The sequence below is a fragment of the Pyrgilauda ruficollis genome, unplaced genomic scaffold, assembly GCF_017590135.1.
Source record: "Pyrgilauda ruficollis isolate IOZ18807 unplaced genomic scaffold, ASM1759013v1 scaffold18, whole genome shotgun sequence".
In the NCBI taxonomy this organism is placed as follows: domain Eukaryota; kingdom Metazoa; phylum Chordata; class Aves; order Passeriformes; family Passeridae; genus Pyrgilauda; species Pyrgilauda ruficollis.
The window spans coordinates 6,066,529-6,085,907 of NW_024516984.1; the positions used below are offsets into that span (position 1 = coordinate 6,066,529).

Consider the following 19,379-nt stretch of genomic DNA (forward strand, 5'->3'; position numbering starts at 1 on the left):
ATGTTATATAAGATAATTTTACATTTGACTACAAAAAAATTGCACATCACAAGAAGTTTTATTGGCATATTTGCTTTATTGTTAACAAGTGGCAAATTAGCATTAGGTGGTGACTTACATTTATTAATTAAAACAGAACTGACACTTTAAAATAAACATAATATACGAAATAAGAGGCAAACAAACCAAGGAATTCTGGCAAAAAAAAACTTCACTGGATGGTCACAAACAAATATTCCATGTACTGAGGGGCAAGGCAAACATAATAAATGCAATGCTGAAAAAAATAATCACCTCCAACACATGAATGAGCACGCCATTTAAAAACACAGAACATTAATAAATAAACTTATGAAGAGAAACATATTAAGTGTCATACGAAGGATGAACACCAAGAGTTAGAGCAATCATATAAAGTAGTTTTTGTAATAGTTGTACTGTACTGAGCAGATCCCACCCAAACCCATTCATGGTTCTGCCAGAAAGCCAAACTGAAATACAGAACTATGGTAAAAGACGCACTTCTGTTTAGAATATGGGTTCAATATTCAGCCACATTAAACTGAGTATCTGATTTGCTGACTTAAATGTTCAAATTGGAAAAATATAATTTCCCTATCGATTATTTTTGTAAAGAATGAACACTTATTAAGAGAAAATATGAAGAAGCTGTTTTCTGGCAAGATAAGTAGAATGGGACTAAATAGGATCCTCCAGAAATGTGTATTATTCTGGACTGACGTAACACCGAAAAACCAAACCCAAAACAAATGAAAAAATGAACCAGTATGCAAGAGTAATCTCTTATACTGTGAATACTGGAACAAAAATATCAACCAAGTAACTACTGAATTCAGCTAATGAAGTCTTTTACCTAACACTTCTTCCAACAGCACAATTAGGTCACTCAAATCTTACTTAGCAAGATGGAAAAAAACCAACCAAACCAACCAGCAACAAAACATCACAAGTTGGAATAAGCTGTACTTGAAAGGTAATTAAACTATTTTCATCAGTGTCACTGAAACAAATTTTACCAAAGATGAAAATTCTACCTTCTCATACAACCCATATAACTATTCATAGCTTAGTCAAACTGGATGGAAATAAAATTGAAAAAAGTGCTCTTACTAAACACAATTTTTTCAGCCAAGATTAAAAACACTCATAACAGGTTTGTTCTTTGCAGATATACAAAGTCTATGTGATGGAAACTAGCACTCCTTGTGACCTTTGTAATACACAGACAATACCATTCAATTTTATATGCAGACTATTTACATAGCCTACATCAGTGTGCACATATCTTGCTTATTTAAAGTACTGCAGTCATACCTCCTTCCACTGACTCGGTAAACAGGCATCATGGAAACACTCTCCCTGCATTTCAGGCACCAGCTCTCAGCTGTGATGGTGAATTAAAAGCTAGTCCCTTGCAGATGACACAAGGGACTTGCAGAGCACTTCCATGATGCACAAAGACTGGGTCAGGTGTTACAGTCTGGAGTTCCCACCCTGTGAAGGCACAGGATGTGCAGCTGCACTGGAGTGGCCGCTGCCCCAGCACCGCGGGAGAGGCTCAGCACCGGAGCACGGAGGAGAGCTCCCCTGCCTGACACCCTCCCAGCCAGGGAACTCTCAGGCGGAGCTTCCCCTCCCTCCAGGGAGTTCAAGGGCTCTTCGAGATTCTTTGGCAAATTTGAAAAATTCTGCCAATATGTTCATTTCATAGTTACAACCTGAAATGGGGGTGAAACACCTCCCTGTGCCCACCTCCCTGCAGTGGTGTGTAAGACTAATTATTCATATGAACACATATTTTAATTGCTGTATATTTGAAGATTCCAGTTCTGAAACTACCTAGGGTGTGGACATCATGCATAAATATAAACCTGTGTAAGGTACATCATATAGCAATTAAGCTTCATGCTATGCTGTTTTTACTATTGAAGCAAGAATTTTTCATAACTCCATTGCACTTCTATCAGCATAGTTCCAATGATCTTGCACTACTTCCTGGCACAGAGAGGTCCTTTGTATAAGAGAAAATCACAAAAGTAGAATGGGAATGCAAACTCCCCCAGCCAAACATCAAAACCAGCCTCTTCTTGTTTCTTTAAATGGAATTTTACTGTTGACCTTTCACCCCCCCCCCCTTCTTTAATGAATAGAAGAACTTTAGTAAGAACATCAGGAAGATAAAATGGCAGACAGTAAATCTGTCATAAGGTTATACATTGGTATAGCAATCATCACAACAATTGCATCACTAAATTTCACTATAAACAGACAGTGCATAGTTCATGTTTTTTCCTCCCATGAAAACCAAGGCATAAGTGTGTGAAGAAGACTAGGGCAAGAGGGTTTGGATGTAGATCACCAATAAATTAAATTTGGGAACTTCTTGACACATGTAATACACTAAAGATTGAAAATTCAGTCCAGCTCCCTGAATTTTTTTTAATGTAAATATAAAAAATTTGTTTCCCACACTCAGTTCTTTGTGGATGTCATGAAAACCAATCCACTGTTTTGTACAAACATCCACTGAGATGGAATTACAGTGATCTGTGCTAATACCTTGAGTAATACAGGCCAGGGTCTGTAACATCACAGACTTCAGAAATGTATGTCATTCACTAACAAAACCAGTTGATAAACACAAAACATATCGGGCATCATAAGTCTTACCACACAGCACCAAACTACAAAGTCAAAAATAATTTCATTGTCTCCTTATACTGTGGATTACAACACACACACATTATCCAGTGTTACTATCAATATTCAATTATGTTTCATAGACCTTCTTTGTATGGCCAAATTAAAAGACCAGTTTTAAAAACCTTTTTATCCCTTCAGGTTAATTCCCTATCTAATCCTCATGATAATTCACGTCAGTGTAAATGAAGCAAATGGTGTGCTACTCAAGTAATTTACTAAATGCTGCATTGAAAGCAAAGAATCCCACAAACAGCTCACAAAGCAGCAAATACACTAACTGTATGAGTATTGATTTGAAATTAGGAGATCTGCCACCCACAATTCAAAGGAGAAAGAGTCAAAATGTTTTTTCCTACAGCTACAATAATCCTGGAAAATCTGAAAAGTATTTAGTGCTGTACTAAACATTCCCATTGTAGAAAGCATTTTTAATAAATGCAAAAATGCATTTTCCAGCAGAAACAACTGCAAATTCATCAGGCAAGAGTAGATTCACTATCTGATCAAACCTATTCTGGACTGGTATCTTTGCTGTTGGACTCTCAGCTCACAATACATCAGTCTGCAAACCTCCATGACCCAAGTCCAGGGCAAGATCTCCAAAGCAGGCTTATCTAAGGAAAGAATGATGGATCCTAGAATCTAAACTCCTAGAAAATAAACTGGCTAGGACTTGTCATTTCTAAGTATCATTACCAGTCATCTATCCTATCATGCTCAGTAGCCAGTTTACACCAATTGTGAAAAGACTACACTGAATGAAAGATAATTTATTTCAAAAAATTGTATAAAAAGTGCAAGACATTCACTGAACTGATTTTAAAACATGAATAGCTCGTGGCCTGCAACCTAACTACATCAAGTCTCTTAAATCACTCTTAGACTGGTATCTGCTTTGAAGACATTTTTCTTCAATCATGCTTTCTTCCAAATTGGCCCTGTTGATAATCACAATTTTTGAGAAGGTAAGCAGTGACCATAATACTATCATGGAACACTACATCATATTTCGTCTAAATTGTAAAAAAAATTAAATTAATTGAAACTAATGGTGTTTGTGAGCTGAAAGTACCAGTTTCTGACAAAAAATGTACTTACTGTGGGAAAGGCTCAGATAAGTTATTTCAGATTGTTCTGTCACACATAATGAAGATGGTGCAAATACTTCAAAGCAAAACTTCACAAAATAAATTACAACATTAAGATACAAGTTAAAGTGATTTGGCTTGAGAATGGTTTTATTAGTAGATGTGTAATTTACCAATTTACTATGTAATTAATAAAAAACCGAACAACTTTGAGTCTCTCCCTTCTTCCCAATGGATTAATGTGAAGTCTATTACTAACTTGAAGAAACTGCTGTTTTGAGATCAGAAATACACAAAATTGAAAAAAAAAACCAAGTCAGGTCTTGACAGCAGTGAAGCACAGTTACCTCCCTATGCATTCATATGTGTAAGCTGTGCTATTTTCACAGGAATAAGAATAAAAAAGACTCACTAGTTACATCAAGATCTACTGCTCTAATGGCATTAATTTTTATAGAACTATTTTTTTTTTTTTGGTATTGGATACATCAAGAAGGCTGTTTTCAAAATAAGAGTTCAACATTTAGGCAGGATAAGTATAGACTTTGCTTGAGGAAATGAGGAAAAAGAAAAAACGAGCAGGACCTTTGAACAGGACAAAGCACAACACCTTTAGATATGCTAGCCATGGTGGAGCACAGGAGGAAGACAAGTATTTTGAAACAAAAGGAACTTAACAAAATGAATAATAATAAAATTAATAGCATATTTTTCCTTATAAATACATAAAAATATTAACACATCTTTACTGAAAAACAGAACATGGAAAGCCACGAAAAGAAAATCTTGCCTTTCTTCTTAGATGCAAAGAGAATTCTCAGGTAGTCTTTCTACTTTGATTCTTCAAAAAATTCTAGGAAGCAACTGGAAAGTCCAATTATCATATTACTGTTAAAGAATTTAAAGATCTGAACTTTGTACGCTTTTATCTAGGAATTCATAAGGAGTTCCTCATGTTGTTTTCATTTAGAACACAGCATCTAAGTTACTGTCATACATGAAAAAAATGCCTTCACAGAGAAGCTTTTGAAGCCCAAGTTGTTCATGGCTAGTTCCCTATAGGAAAGCATTACCCTACATAAGAGATTTAAAAAATCCTTTGCCTAGTAAGATTTACAAAGAAAAATAACATTGAACCTCTTCTGCTGCCTAGGTTACTTAAAGCATTTTTACCTTACTTTTAAATATTTTCAACAAAGAGTAAAGAGTATTTCCTTGAATGGCACAGTTTTAGGTAGCTGCTATTTTTATATACAATATATATCATTGTTTAAACCAGAAGATTGCACTCAGAAAATTACAAAGTGATGTTTTGACTTTTGCAGCATGAAGTCTAACTGGATGGAGTACTCAAGCAACAGTACATAGCAGATGTTCCAATTTCTTGTTTTCTTTCTGCTTTAAAGAATGTCTTCACACAACCATTCTTCGAATTCCACACTCACAGCAGAACTTAGCCCATTCCACTGGATACTTTGTTCCACATTCATGGCAGAACTTGGATAACTGTACAGGTGAAATTCCTTCGCTGCTTTTCGCGCTTCCTCCATTCACTGAGGATGGGCAGTCTCCATTGTCATACCCAGTTTTCCCATCAGACCTGAAAATTCCCAGATGAAGAAAATTCTCTGTAAGTCAGTTCAGTATAACAATGTAAAATTAGTCTGATCCTTGCAATGAATATAGTTATTGTTACTGCCATTTTAATTCCTTCACTTCCTATATACAGTGGTATATCTTATATACAATGCTACCCAGGCTCCCATACATATATCCAGATATCCACCTTCCCTGCAAGAAAATAAAAAACACCAGAGTTTGAGGAGCAGGATCAAATATTTCATTGACTACTTAGACTACCTGAAGTGCTTGAACACTTAAAACTTAGCTTGTCAAAAAGGGAAGGCTAAACCTACAATAGTATTTTCCTCCTACCCTTTAAAAGGGCAAGACAATTTGTGTGCTTAGCATGCAGATTTAATTCAGCTTCTACTGAAATAATATTTGGTTATTTTTTCAACAGCTCCCAAGTAGTTTTTGACATTTCCAACAGGGTCTTCTGTGCACATCTGAGACAGCTGATGACAAAGGTGTGCTGTCAGATGATAAACATGCAAAACACATTGAGCACATTATACAAGCAAAATAATATTGATCATCTATTAACTGCAGAGAACAATACATTCCTTAACTTCTTTTGTAGGAGGTAATCCCTATCAATGACAAAGTCACACAATGACAAAGTCTACAAAGTTAAAAGCTACCTTGAGTGAATGTCTGAATTGCTAGTTTTTCTTCTGTTTGTCAAAGCACCCGTGCTCATGGCTCTTGCCACACTAGGAGGGGTTGACGTTCGGGTTTTTGTTGCACCTCTAAAATAGAAGAAATATCTGATGCTTTATACACACAGAGAGGAATACATACAAGAATATGCATTTTCAAATATATATGTATATCTATACATCTATACACACATATAAAAGTCTGAGAATCTACACATTAGTTAACTGCATGAAAAATAACTCATTTCCTACCAACAGCAGACAGAGGAGCTTTGGCATGAACTTGCATGGTTTGAACTGTTATGACTTGAACCTCACAATGACAAGTTAAATGAAACAGCAAGTCCCTTCCTGTTCGTGTGTCTCACTTCCCAACAGGTAGATCCTGCATTATTGGTTGCTCAGTACATCCTAATCTCTACTTGACAATTATAAGTCACTTTTTAAGACTGGCACGTCTTCTAGGAAAATAGAGAGCAGATGACTGCAGGTTTTAACAGTTTAAGATCTGTAGAAAGGATACCATATTTTCAATACTTTGTGACCCATAATGAAGTGAGTGAACAAGACTATTTTTCTTCTTAGATAATGCTGTAAATCTTTTTTCTTCAAAGCACAATTATATTTATGAATATAAATAGAAGGAGAGAAAGAAAGTGTATCCAGATGGGCATTAAGGCCTCAATTTTTTTCTAAATTGTCACAGCATTCCTGAGGTTGGAGTCAATACTATGACCACACAGATATGGAAACTGCTTCCCTCAGGACTCATAAGTATTATGAGAAACCAGTTAACAATGATCAGCACATCCCAAACACTGAGAACATCTTGCTGCTGGTTTTGATGAGTAGAGAAATATCAGAATACCCTAAAAAAAATCTGAGTAGCACTAAGAAAAATAAATTGGAAGGGGCATAGTTTTATCATTAGTGATCAAGGACAGAAGTTTTCATCATTGCTCAAAACAATTACCATTCACTGGGATTTCTTCTTCTTTGGCAAACCTTCAGACTATGACATCTTGTGCATGATCAAGTTTTTCTGTTCTCATTCTTGAACACCAATGCATAAATGAAATTTAAGTTGGGACTCATTCAAGGACATTAAAAAAATTGAAACAAGACTCCATTAAAAAAAATTAGTCACCAAGAGATCATTCGGTCCCTTCAGATAAACCTAACTGCTCCTTTAAGAATTATAAACTGTCTGTTCTTGGTTTGGTTTTCAAACCACAGATAAAAAAAACACATTCAACTCCAGTAACTTCAAATGCAACACTGACACAAATGAGGAACATGCAATAGCTCCTGAATTATAGATATGCTGCATAGAACATTTCTCCCTTCATGTCATGCACACGGAATAAAGATGGCTTTTCAGCTCCATCTATCACTTCAACCAGTAGAGAAATGATCAAATAATTAAGCACAAAGGTGGAAATGAGCAACTAAATGCAAGATTATTTAAACTGAAATTATATCTAACTAAAGCATTCAAATTTAACAAGAATGGCTTCTACTTGCAACAGGTAGAGTAGAATGATCAAAGATTATGGATCACTGGCCAGAACACTAACTTTCTCCATTAGTTTTCCTGTCTGCCCCCTTATTTTGCAAGGAGATTCTAAAGATGGACTTAATTGAAAAAAAAAAATAATGTACGGACTGAAAAGCACTACATCAGTTATACCAGAATTAAAACTTACTAGAAGTTATGTCAGCTTTTCAGAAGTTACAGAATTCTAGAATAGAAGTTCTAAATGTAACCTGAATTACACTGCTACGATGTACAGATGCTAAATACTCATCTTGTGCTATTTTCCCCATCTTATTATACAGTGAAGAGAGACTTTTGCTTATAACTGAGTAAAACTCATTAGATCTCTATAGTAGAAAGAACATACTGGATTGTTATTTTACCTGTTATAGAAGACAGAAAAGCATATAAAGAAAAAATCAGCTGCACACACACAAACATTATGGAATCATCATGGATCAGGGATGATCACACAATGAAGCTAAGAATAGAATTGTGTCTCAATTCCTGTTTAGCCAGCTTAAAGTAATTGAAAACCAAAAATTCGTAATTATTACTGACTCAGTTTTCTCTGCATTTTATCCTTCGGACCAACATACTACTTTTTCAAAACTTAACAGCATTAATTAACAGCATTAATTTCTTAAACTGAAGTCTCTTCAGAGTGTACTTTGAATCAGTTTTGAACATCCTGTTAGGAGTCCTGGAAATCTGAAATAAATTGATGTGAAAACCAGTCCACTATTCTTCCCTGTATTTCAACTGTATCAAACACCCTTATCTCACTAAGTACTCTGAAAATTCACATGGAGCTTTTGTACTAGGTGTATGCTAAAGAAATTTTAGAGAAATCAGTGCATTAATACAGCATTCAGGCCACTGACTGAGCTGGGGAAGGGAGGACATCGAAATACTGAAAAGCCACATTCAAAGTGCACAGTCCACCCTGTATAAAGGAGGCAAAGTCTCATGAACAGATAAAACATGACTCATTAAAGGTTTAACAGGACATCTTCATTCCAAGATGTATAAAAACAGCCTTCTGCATATTTCTGCAGTCTTTTTCCACAACTAGTTTCCTAAAAACATAGAAGAAACCTCAAATATGTTTTCAGACCAGAAACTTCCCTTCCAACCTTACCCATTCTGTGATATCTGACCTTTTTGATGAGTAAATGAACACAAGGAATAGGCTGCCACTGTCTACAATTTTATTCAGCCTATATCTAGACACACAATTAGCATCATGTTTCATGTATGTTTGGAGAAAAAACTTGAAACTGCATCCTTAAGTAGCAATCTGATCTCTAGAGACAGATGCCTTCCAACAAAGTAAGGTATTTTTGGTTATTTCAACTTGTCCCACCACAGCTTAGCTTTTTCTGATCTGACCCATCTCTGCCTTCTCTATATATCCTTGTCCACTTATGTTGTTTTTCCTGTTTGGTTGGGTTTTGTGTTCTGTTTTGAAAAGCTATATAAATCCCTGCTCTACACTGTATCACATGAAGTAGGAATAGAGTCTGACAGCAGATGAGGCTGTGTACGAACACCAGCTGGAATTCTTAAAATCTAGACATACTGTAAAGAAATGTATTATCCACTCTCTATTTTAAAAGAAATGAGACTGAAAGTGACCTCCCTTCCTAAAGCAGCTCATCTTGTACATCTAGTTGAATTACCACTGCTTGCAAAATAAAAATCCGAAAGTAATTGGTAAAAGAAGCTTGACGTTTTCTATGCATGCATGTATGATTTGGTTGAATTCTATCCTAAAACACTGACATATACATCTTGCTTCTTAGACAGAGTGTTTTCAGATATCCTTGACAGCTGCCACTGTTACCCACAACAGCTCATAGTTCTGTGCAAAGTCATAAATAACTTTCTGCTGACTAATGGCATGCGTCCCAAAGTCCAGAAACCTTTGCCATAAACTGCAACCATCCACACTGCTATGCTGAATTTAAGAAAGTTTGCTGAATGCTGTTAGCATGCAATACACTGAATAACTTACTGCCAGTAAGGCAGATTTAATTCTTGAACTCAGTAGATACTTGAGTAACAACAGGATTGTATGAACAGAAGAAGTGCCTATAACTTTCAAAGAATTTTTCTCTAGAAGAAAAATCAAATCAGTGCTCTACGGATAGGGCCTCTTTTAAGCAATTGTAGTAACTCACCAAGCTAAATCTTCAACATCTTAATAATGTATTACAAAATGAAAAATTGAGCTAATTTTTGATGATTCATGGGATTTATGACTTTAACCAAACATGCAAAGAAACAAATAACACCAAAGAAATTCTGTTCTCTAAAAAGAGCTCCCATTCCTCTCATTGTTTTTGATTTGTCAAAACCAAAGTCCCTGTCTTAAAGATACTACATCTTTGGCTACAGCATTAAGAGATTCAGACACATTTCTACTACATAAAGCAATACATTCCATGTATGTGCCACATAATTCATTACTTATTTCTCTTTTAGAATATTAAAACACAGCCTATTTGGCATCTTCCAAAATACAACAAAGGCTTAACTCCAGTGTAGTATCTATTTCCTTTTTAAAAGGTTAGAATAATTGGAATAACCTTCCTTCCAAACTTAGATCTTATAAAGACTTCTGAATATGCAGAAATTTCATGAAGTAAGTTGGACTTAACCAAAGACTTTACCTTTCATTACAAAGTCTGCCTTCCTCATATTTTTGGACCATCACAGCTACCTTACAGATGTAGGAGTTAGAGAAATATTTGACCTTAAGAGAATAAAACTACAATTTTAATCTGTCAAAAACTGGTATAGTTATCAGGGATAAATGCTTATTTCAGCTTTGCATCATGCAAATCAGTTTTACCTTGGGTTTAGAAAGGCACCAGTTCATTACTTTTAGTCTGTAATCAAGACACAAATTTGTTACTTCTAATTTGTAATCAAGCACTGACAGAATAAATCAAATCTGACGGAAACCTTCACCTTCCCTGTCCTATGAAGCTGTTCACCTCACTCTGGTATGAATTATGTCATCTACTCTTCTCCCACAGCATATATATGGAAGACATACTGGGCAGGTGATGTTCGCCAAGGACACACTTTTCTGCTTAGGAGAAACAGTTTTGCAAAATAGATAAACCACACTGACTTGTAATACTTACTTCTTTACAGGCAACAACTCATCTGCCCTTTTGAGGTACTGTTTGTTTTTGTATCAGTGTCACAAAACCTTTGCACATCTCTTCCAGTTCGCAGTGTGGGCCTAACTTGTCCATCTTACTATTAAAATATATAAAGGGGTGCTCATAAGAACAGTGCTATATTGCTATTCAAGTTACGCAAAAAAAGAAATAAAAAATACTCACAATTCAATACTTATAATTAACAAAGAAATCCCTGACTTAAAAAAAAAAAAAGCACGAATCAGAGTTTAATTATCCAGCAAACAAAAGGGCTTCTTCTTGCTTTGATGAGGAATGAATTTCATAGACATTGGATTAGGTTTCCAATACATTTTTAAAAATTCTTTTTCAAACAAAACATTAATGCCAGTTATTTTCAAACTGTGCACAATATATTCACATTTGATTTCTTTTAAGAACAGCTTTCATGATGTCATACAATACATCTAGAAAAGGGAGCTCATAATTACAAGTCATAATAAATTTAAACACTAGAAAATAACAGATATGTACGTACAACTCTAGAAATAGTGAGAAGAAAAATTTTTCCTTTTCCTTTTGTTTGTAAAGGCAGAACAGAGAACAGCCTGAAAGAAGCCCAGCTTTGTTTCAACAACAAAAACCTCATTCAAAGTAGATACTACTATATACACAGCCAATACTTTAACAATTTTTTTTTTAGTATTATGGATAACATTTCCAAACCAAAAAGATTAATTCAAAAATCAAATTTTAAAATTATTTTTAAAAAGGCAGCCAACAAAATAAAAAAAAATTCCCTCACATCATCATAAGGAAAACTGTAGCTTTTCAGAAATCACAATTTAGATTAGAAAATCAGATCTTCAGGTTAAGTTCTGCATTTTTATCATCTTATCATCATAAAGTAAAACCTCCCAAACAGATGTTCTAGTTCAAACTAATTAGCTCCTGTTTCACCCAATACATACTCTTTACATACTTTCAAAAAACTGAGAAGCAAGACTGAGGTCTTTGACACTGTAAGACACATACTCCAACCTAACAGGATTTTCTTAGTTATTTTTGAACTTTAACAAATTATCAGCATAATCTATGAACTCCAGGCACATATCGAGTAGAACACCAAGGAAATATCCTAGAAGCCATCCTAATACTCTCAAAACAAAGCACTACAGTATTCTTTCACACCTTAAAACCAAAAACCCAAAGCTGACAGCCATGTCACCTTCTGATGAAAAAAACAGAATGATTACAAGAATCCTTTGAAATGCAAAGATCTCGAAGACAACTACTTACATATCTTGATCTCACTGAACAAAGCCCTGTAAGTTATGGTCTTCATAAAAGGAACAAACTGTCTTAAAAATATAATGTTTTTAAAGGTTACACATGCTTTATGGCAAATATATAAGTGGAATTTAAAATTTACTGTTATTGATTTGGTGTGCTGTTCATATTGTATTTCAACTGTAAAACAGTAGTGAATGTGTCACCAGTGGACATGATTCCCAGGAGGGAAACATTAACATTAAAGTATATGTTTTATCCCCAAAATAAAACATAAATTAAAAATTAATTTCTAAGGATTCATTTTCGATATTAAAAATATAATACAATTTCCAAGTCCCATTAAAAAAACAAACAAACACAACTGTTCACAAATTAAACGTGTACAGACAATTAATCTGTACATGCAAAAGATCCCTGTTTGGCCACAAACGGCGTCAGGTTCTGATGGCAAAACAGTTTGCATGTGGGTGTGGAGTTCACCTGTTTGCTTACCCTTTAGGTTAAGAAGAACCTACCCAATTTTTTCTCCTGAACATCTGATTACTTCTGACAGCCATACACCTCAAGAAATGTAAGACACCACTAACCTATATACTGTAATAAAATGCATAACAAACTTGGGTTCATAACATGATATCAAATTATAAGCCTAATGACAGATAACTCATACAGAATTAATTTTCCTTTTCTCAGTTCTTCAATATCAAAAAGATAAAAATCTATTTTCACCCAAATGAATGAAGATTTTCCTACTGACTACAATAGTCACATGGTACTCCTCACTCGCTTCTGCATGACCCAGAAATGATGCCCTTATGCAACACTTTCGTCCATACTGGAAGGACTGTCTGTGTCCTCCCTCTGTCCAGGTAGACAAAGAAAACTCACAGCAGAACTCAGCTGACACATCCTGATCTACACGTACAAAGTAAGCCTGACTGGCACTAACACAGCTTATGTTGATGACACTGTGCTCTCAGCAGCCCTTTACCAGGGGAGCAGAACAGGAGAATTCAAATTAAAAAAAGAAGGACACCGCACAGTGAAAATAACTTACAATAGCGAGGTCCCAAGTCAGGGCTCCCCTGTGCCCACACAAGCAGCAGCGCCCGCTGCACACGAGGCTCGCAGGCCAGGCCGCCGCCCCCGCCCGGCCCGGCCCGCGCTGCGCCAGCGCCACCTGCCGGGCGCGGGCGGCACTGCGCGCTCAGCACAGCGACCCCTCCGGTCCCGCCGCGTCCCGCACGAGCAGCGACCTCGGCCCCACAGAACGCAGTGCGGTCCCATCGCCTGGTACACAGAACTCATCCCTGATATTGCACAATAGAATTGTAATTCTATTAAGCTTCTCTTCTATTACGTCTCCGGAAAATCCAGATTTACAAGAATCTGGGCAAAGATGGAAGGTTACACACTGAAGTAATACCTAAAAAAACCACCGAAGTTACAGCTTTCCTTGGTGCAAACTGCAGGAACTTGTTTCTTACAGCAAAACCTGGAATTTAACCTGGTCAAAATAATGTGTGTAGGCTCTTTAATATTTGTCAAGAAGAAAAGAAAAAGTGATTGCTTAACATTCCATTTAAAAGATTGCCCTTAAAAATACCCCCACACAACACTGCTCAGCAAATTGTTTTGCTAACAACTCAGACGAGCATAACATCTTATCTTCCAGCATAAGCTCTGTCTGACTTCAGTGTAACAGAATCCCAGACTCACACTAAGGCTTCATTCTACTGGTTAAATCATAAATGTAGTAAAAGAAATAAATCTTGTTTAATCCTACTGAAGGGTAATGTTCAAAAGCTCTTCTATTTTAGAAAGTAATTCCAGCTGCATTTACCTATAGCCTAAATTGTAAGATGTTTTAATGGTTAAAATCTGTCACTGCAGTATTAATTATTTTCACTCTCATGCAGGACATTCACTGTTACTGTCTCAGTCCTTGCTTTGGTATAATTTTAAAGGTATTTCAACAGAACTCAATGTATTTCCCCCTCATGCCCCAATACTGAGGCAGAAGTTGAGATGATTAAGGCCAAAATTGTCACCAGTGACCAATCTGACAATTCCATGATGTAACTGGTACTTACACCTCTTTGCTTCAATATAACTTCTGACAAATTTGTCCCCAGAAGTGAATACAATGAAGCTAAAAAAAGAAATGCCGGGTCACAGATATAACACTTAGGAACGAGACATATTTAACAGCCACCTGTGGAAGACTGGTTAGTATGAGCAGCAAATACCATAAGGGTGAGCTGGAAAACAGAAGACAACAAGTTTTTTAGAGCAATGACAAGGACTGCAGGCAGAAACACACTCATAACACCCACCCATACTCTTAAAATCTGGAAATTGTGTAGGCAACTGAGGTTATAAGCCAAGCTAACATTTACTGACTGTCTTTCAGCAGAGATCATTATCTGAGAGCTGTGCCAGCCAGAAGCCATCTATTTGTGCTTAGCAGAATGCATAAACAGAGAGAACCTGGGCAAACATCTCCCCAGCTGCTATTTGGCTTCATGTCGTCACAGTTGCTTCTCCAAGCAACAGAGGAGAAAATGGAAGACTACTGAAAACAAAGTCCAGTAAGCAACTGTGGAAAATTGCCAGACTTATTATGTCAAGACACAGAGATGCTGTGAGTTTGTGGAGAATTCATGAGACTGTTTGAGCAAAAATGTGAGTTGAGCCACTTGCTTACCTTGCACTAGGCTGGAGCAAGACTCAACAACTGAATGATGCCTGGGGTGAGGCAGAGGTCTCACAGCCCAGTGGCGTCTCAGTGAAGCACAGGAGTGCACCCAGACCTTGGTATCAGCCTCACTCCACCTTATCCCTGCCCAACCAGCCTCTGTTACCAATCTGTTCCTTTGGGAAGATGATGTGAGGTTGTAACATGCTGACAGGAGTAATGTCAGGTGGCCTTCACTGCTCCCTCACCTGGGTGGAGGATGATGCTGAATTGTTAGGGATCTGTGCTGCCTTTGTTACAGCCAAAGGTATCCAAAGATAATGAATATATTGAAAAATGCACCCAGCAATATGAAAATGAAAAAAAAGCTGCTTCTTCACCAATTAGGACCACAGCAACTGGTAACCAATTATATTTGACAATAGTCATACTTCCACTTTTTGAGAAAGTCTAAAATTGATATTTGAAATCCTCCATTTTTAGAGAATGAGAACATGCCCTTACTTCATAGACAATGGCCTTGCTCCTCTCTCCCTTCCCCAAAACAAGGATGACTCTTTGGTAAGATTTGTGCCTCTGGCTGCATCAAGAGTATAGCTGGGAACAGTGAAACAACATTTTGTAGACCTACTGCATTTATCACCAGCAATCTAACAAGAGTCAATGATCTGCTGCTTTAATAAACAACATTATTTGTTAATCTGGAATTGTAAAAGCTCTTATTGAATATAACCAGCCATAGTGCCTGACTGGTTATAATCAGAAATTAAGCCAAGTGGCACTCAGCCCCTCTGACCTCTGAGGAACAGCTGGAACACAAGGGGGTTTATTTTCTACCAAATTTCATATGCTTACTGCAACAGCAACTGACTAGTAAAATTACATAGAACTTCCTTGTTAACAAGTGAAGGCCAAAATTGCTGCATCCTCACTGACAAATAGAGACTTCAATTAGGAACTTCCAACAGGAAAAAAGCTTTCCCAGCCAGCTGGGTGACACTACTGGACTCAGAAACATGCCTTCAAATTATCTCAGCTGACTTTTTTACTGTGGTTTGCAGACCTGCTTGTTTGCCACTCATCAGTGAATACGGGGCTGGGATTTTCTGACAGTCACAGCACAGATACCTACAAATGGTAGTGAAGCTGACCAAAGACTAGTGAGACATCAGAAGAGGAGGGAAATAAAAAAAGAAAGACATCTGTCAACCTCATGGACTCTGCATGTGAGCTGTGTCCCAAACAGTTATCATGAGTAGACAGAGCAAGGAGGGGCAGAATTGAATCCTGATGCTACAGGACATTAGGAGGGAAGCATGACAGAGCTGTAATTTATATTCATGCCTAACCTGTAAAATTTAAGAGTGAGAAACTAAAAATCTCAGTTTTGTGTAATTGCTGTCCAACCCCATGAGTTTTTAGAATGTTCTTTTCCTCCTCATGAACTTGAGACATTGGTTTTTTCCACATTATACAGTCTTCACCAATTGGATACACATTCTTATATGAATACATCTTTTTCAATCACCAATGTTATAATTGCAGTCACTTCCTTTTATGTTTTGTGTTCTCAGTGTTCCTTGGTGCTCCTCAAACGTCTGCAGAATTGCACAACTTTTCTTCAATTCTTTCCACAGACTTCTCTATGAGATTCTGCGAAATGTCTACCCCTCCAGCAAAGCACGAGTCACAGCCTTGATCACACCAGCACTTACACTGAACACTAATAATCTTCATGTAGCACTGCTTGCTGTTGTAAGTGCACTGGTTTTGTCTTATTTGTGCTCATTCATTTGTTGCCTCTTAGGGAAGGGAAAAGAGAAAGCCTCCATCCATTTGTGCTAAGAGAGAAGATCCTGTCACAATTGCCTTGCAGTCTATGGCAGAAACCTCCTTCTTCTATGTCCACGCAGTGTAGGAAATTATACCTAATGTTTTCTGCTTTTTTAAGACCCTTCACTTTTACCAAGAAAAAATTCATTACTCCAACCACTTCTACCTATTCTGTAATTTTTAATATATTTTATTTCTTGACCTCCTTTGTTGTTAAATCATCTTGATAAAACCTTTGCCTTCTCCAATGTTTCTCAAACATTAGCTATATTTACAGATAAAGGATAAATGCAAAACACTGTACTTCTGAAGCTCATAGGAAAAAAAATCAAAAGTGAAACAAACCACAGAGACTTCTAAAACTAGAACAACATAAATATGACAACATTAGATGGAACAACATAAATATGACAACATTAGATGGAACTCACCCTGCCTGTGGGTTCACCGCTCCCAGCGAGTTTTTATGAGCTGGTGATAACGTCTGAATTTTGCTCCCACTGGATCCAGATGAAGACAGTGCTTTACTTGAAGAGACACCTTGCAGTTGAAAAGCAAGCATAAAAAGATAAGAAAATGTAAGATTTTTTGCTGAAATGATACAATTTATTGAAAAAAATTTTCATTGTGAAATTCAAAACAAGAGTTTTAGAAATACAGAGATATGAGTCAGTATCAAGATAATACAAAAAGAAAATGTTTCAAGAAATGTATAGTAAATATGTAATTGAGACATAGTATTTTATTCTAAGAAAACATACTGTACCTCAATTACTTTGCTCACGAAAAAAAGGGGAAGAAAAGTAAAAGTATGTACAAACAGAACATGTTTCATATCCGATGATATCTGAAACCTAAATTAGAGTGCTGTTTGCATAATTCTAATATACATGCCTTGACTACATATTTTCACCAACTTATGATCATATTCAGCAGAAAAATTAGTTACAGATTTAAGCATGAGAGAGACCAGTATTTGATACAAGCATGCATTACTACCCTGATTTTTCATATAAAATTAAAAAAAAAAAAATTGACCTGATATATAAACCAGAATCCTAAGTGCTCAGAAGTCTTTTAGATAGATGGCAATCAGTGCCCCTTCCAAATTTATTTTAAATGAGGTTTTACAAACCACTATATCAATTTTATATCAGTAAAAATCAATTTTTACTGCATAGTTTGAGAGTTATTATTTAGAAAGGACATGGAACAATTCATAACATTCATTTCATACCTACAACAGTTTTGCTAACACCACTTGGCTGTGGTAAGCGTGATGATGGTGATGGTGTTGATCCTACAGAAGGCATCTTCTTAACTGGAGCAGGTTTGTACTGTAACAAAATACAACCTAGAAATTTAAGCAATTAAATCAAGCTATCTATATAACACAACAGGTAATTCTTTCAGGTACTGTGGCAGAACAGAGGACGATTTCCTACTAATGAACCTGTTTCTCGTATGGGAACATGCAAATGGTTTCTGATAGCCTGTTTTCTAATACTTACAAACGATGCTGGCAGGAAACACTCCCTAACTTAGTGGCTTTGTTAAGATTAAAAGTATCATCTCATTATCAATTAATTTAAAAGTGAATACTCAAAGGTAGAATTATTTTTTTGTCTTTGAAATCCAAACCTTACTTTCACCTGTGTGGTCTGGACCAGTCCCTGCACTAATTCAAAATACTGTGTAATACACCTGAAGCCCTCTAAAGCTTAATTAGCCACAATACTGCTGTCAGTTATCCTGTAGTCAGGTACTTTGTCCCTTAAGCAAGTCTTCAACTGAATTTAGAAACTAGCACAACAGAAATTCAACTACCTCTACAAAAACTGCATCTCTATTTCCTCTTGCTATCTTTACCCGTCATTTACACATTTCTCAATTACATTTATCACTGGTTTTCGTTTTGCAACTGCTGCTCTCTGACTTATGGATCTCTGCAGTTTAAGAAAGCAAAAGCCTCATCCATGCTAGTGTCTAATTTCCGTGAGTGTAAATAATAAAATCACAGAATAAAATAGTTCTTTTTAGAAGAAAGTAACACACTAACAAGCTGGATTTGACATTGAATGCAAGTGACGAGTTAAGGAAAGTGTTATAGCTCACCTGTGTTCGAGTAGGAACCTTGCCTTTGGTATCAGCTGCCAATTTCCCCTTATTAGTAATACGTGCAGCTTGCTCCTTACAGAAATTGATGTGCCTGTCAGCTGCATTTTCATTAAATCTCCTCTGACAGTATGGACACTGAATGTAATCTTAAAAACATAGAAATCTAACATTAATACTCTGCTTTAAAAATGACAATGCTTTAAAGTCTTTTAAAGACCAGCCTCCCCTCCAGGAGAAATTATGAATCTTTTTCAATCTGGAAATGAAATATAGATTGCCAGCTAAAAGCGTATTCTCATTTGATGGCTAAGAGTAGCTGAGGATTAGAAATAACCTAAGCAAAATCAGAAACACTTTAAGTGATGCTATTCTGCAGAGAAAGTAGCCAGAGGTAAAGGGACGTGGCACAGAGATCAGCTGGAAGGAAGTAGAGAAGAAGCTAAACAAACAAACAATCAAAAATTTTCAAAAAATCACAAACAGTTCAGTTTGTTCAAGAGATGGGAATACATTACAACCTTACAAGCAGCAAAAGACAACAAATCTGTTTCCTCTGACAAATTTGAAAGAACTGAGAAATACTAACTGCAATACTAGAAGTGATCATTATAAAAAAAATCAGAAATTTAACAAATTAAAAAAATCAGAAGA

The 19,379-nt window shown here is 36.3% G+C and overlaps 1 protein-coding gene across 1 annotated transcript in view; it reads right to left on the minus strand.

Annotated features, from left to right (window-relative positions):
* Nucleotides 1–39: 39 nt before the first annotated feature.
* ZC2HC1A (zinc finger C2HC-type containing 1A) overlaps nt 40–19,379 on the minus strand; it is a 34,547-nt gene continuing 15,207 nt past the window's right edge. The window contains exons 5-9 of the mRNA XM_041464492.1: nt 18,726–18,874; nt 17,848–17,947; nt 17,042–17,150; nt 6,077–6,184; nt 40–5,412 (exon numbers count right to left, since the gene is read on the minus strand). Of these exons, the coding sequence (XP_041320426.1) occupies nt 5,226–5,412; nt 6,077–6,184; nt 17,042–17,150; nt 17,848–17,947; nt 18,726–18,874 (653 nt within the window). The 3' untranslated portion in view covers nt 40–5,225. The remainder of the gene's footprint in view (nt 5,413–6,076; nt 6,185–17,041; nt 17,151–17,847; nt 17,948–18,725; nt 18,875–19,379) is intronic.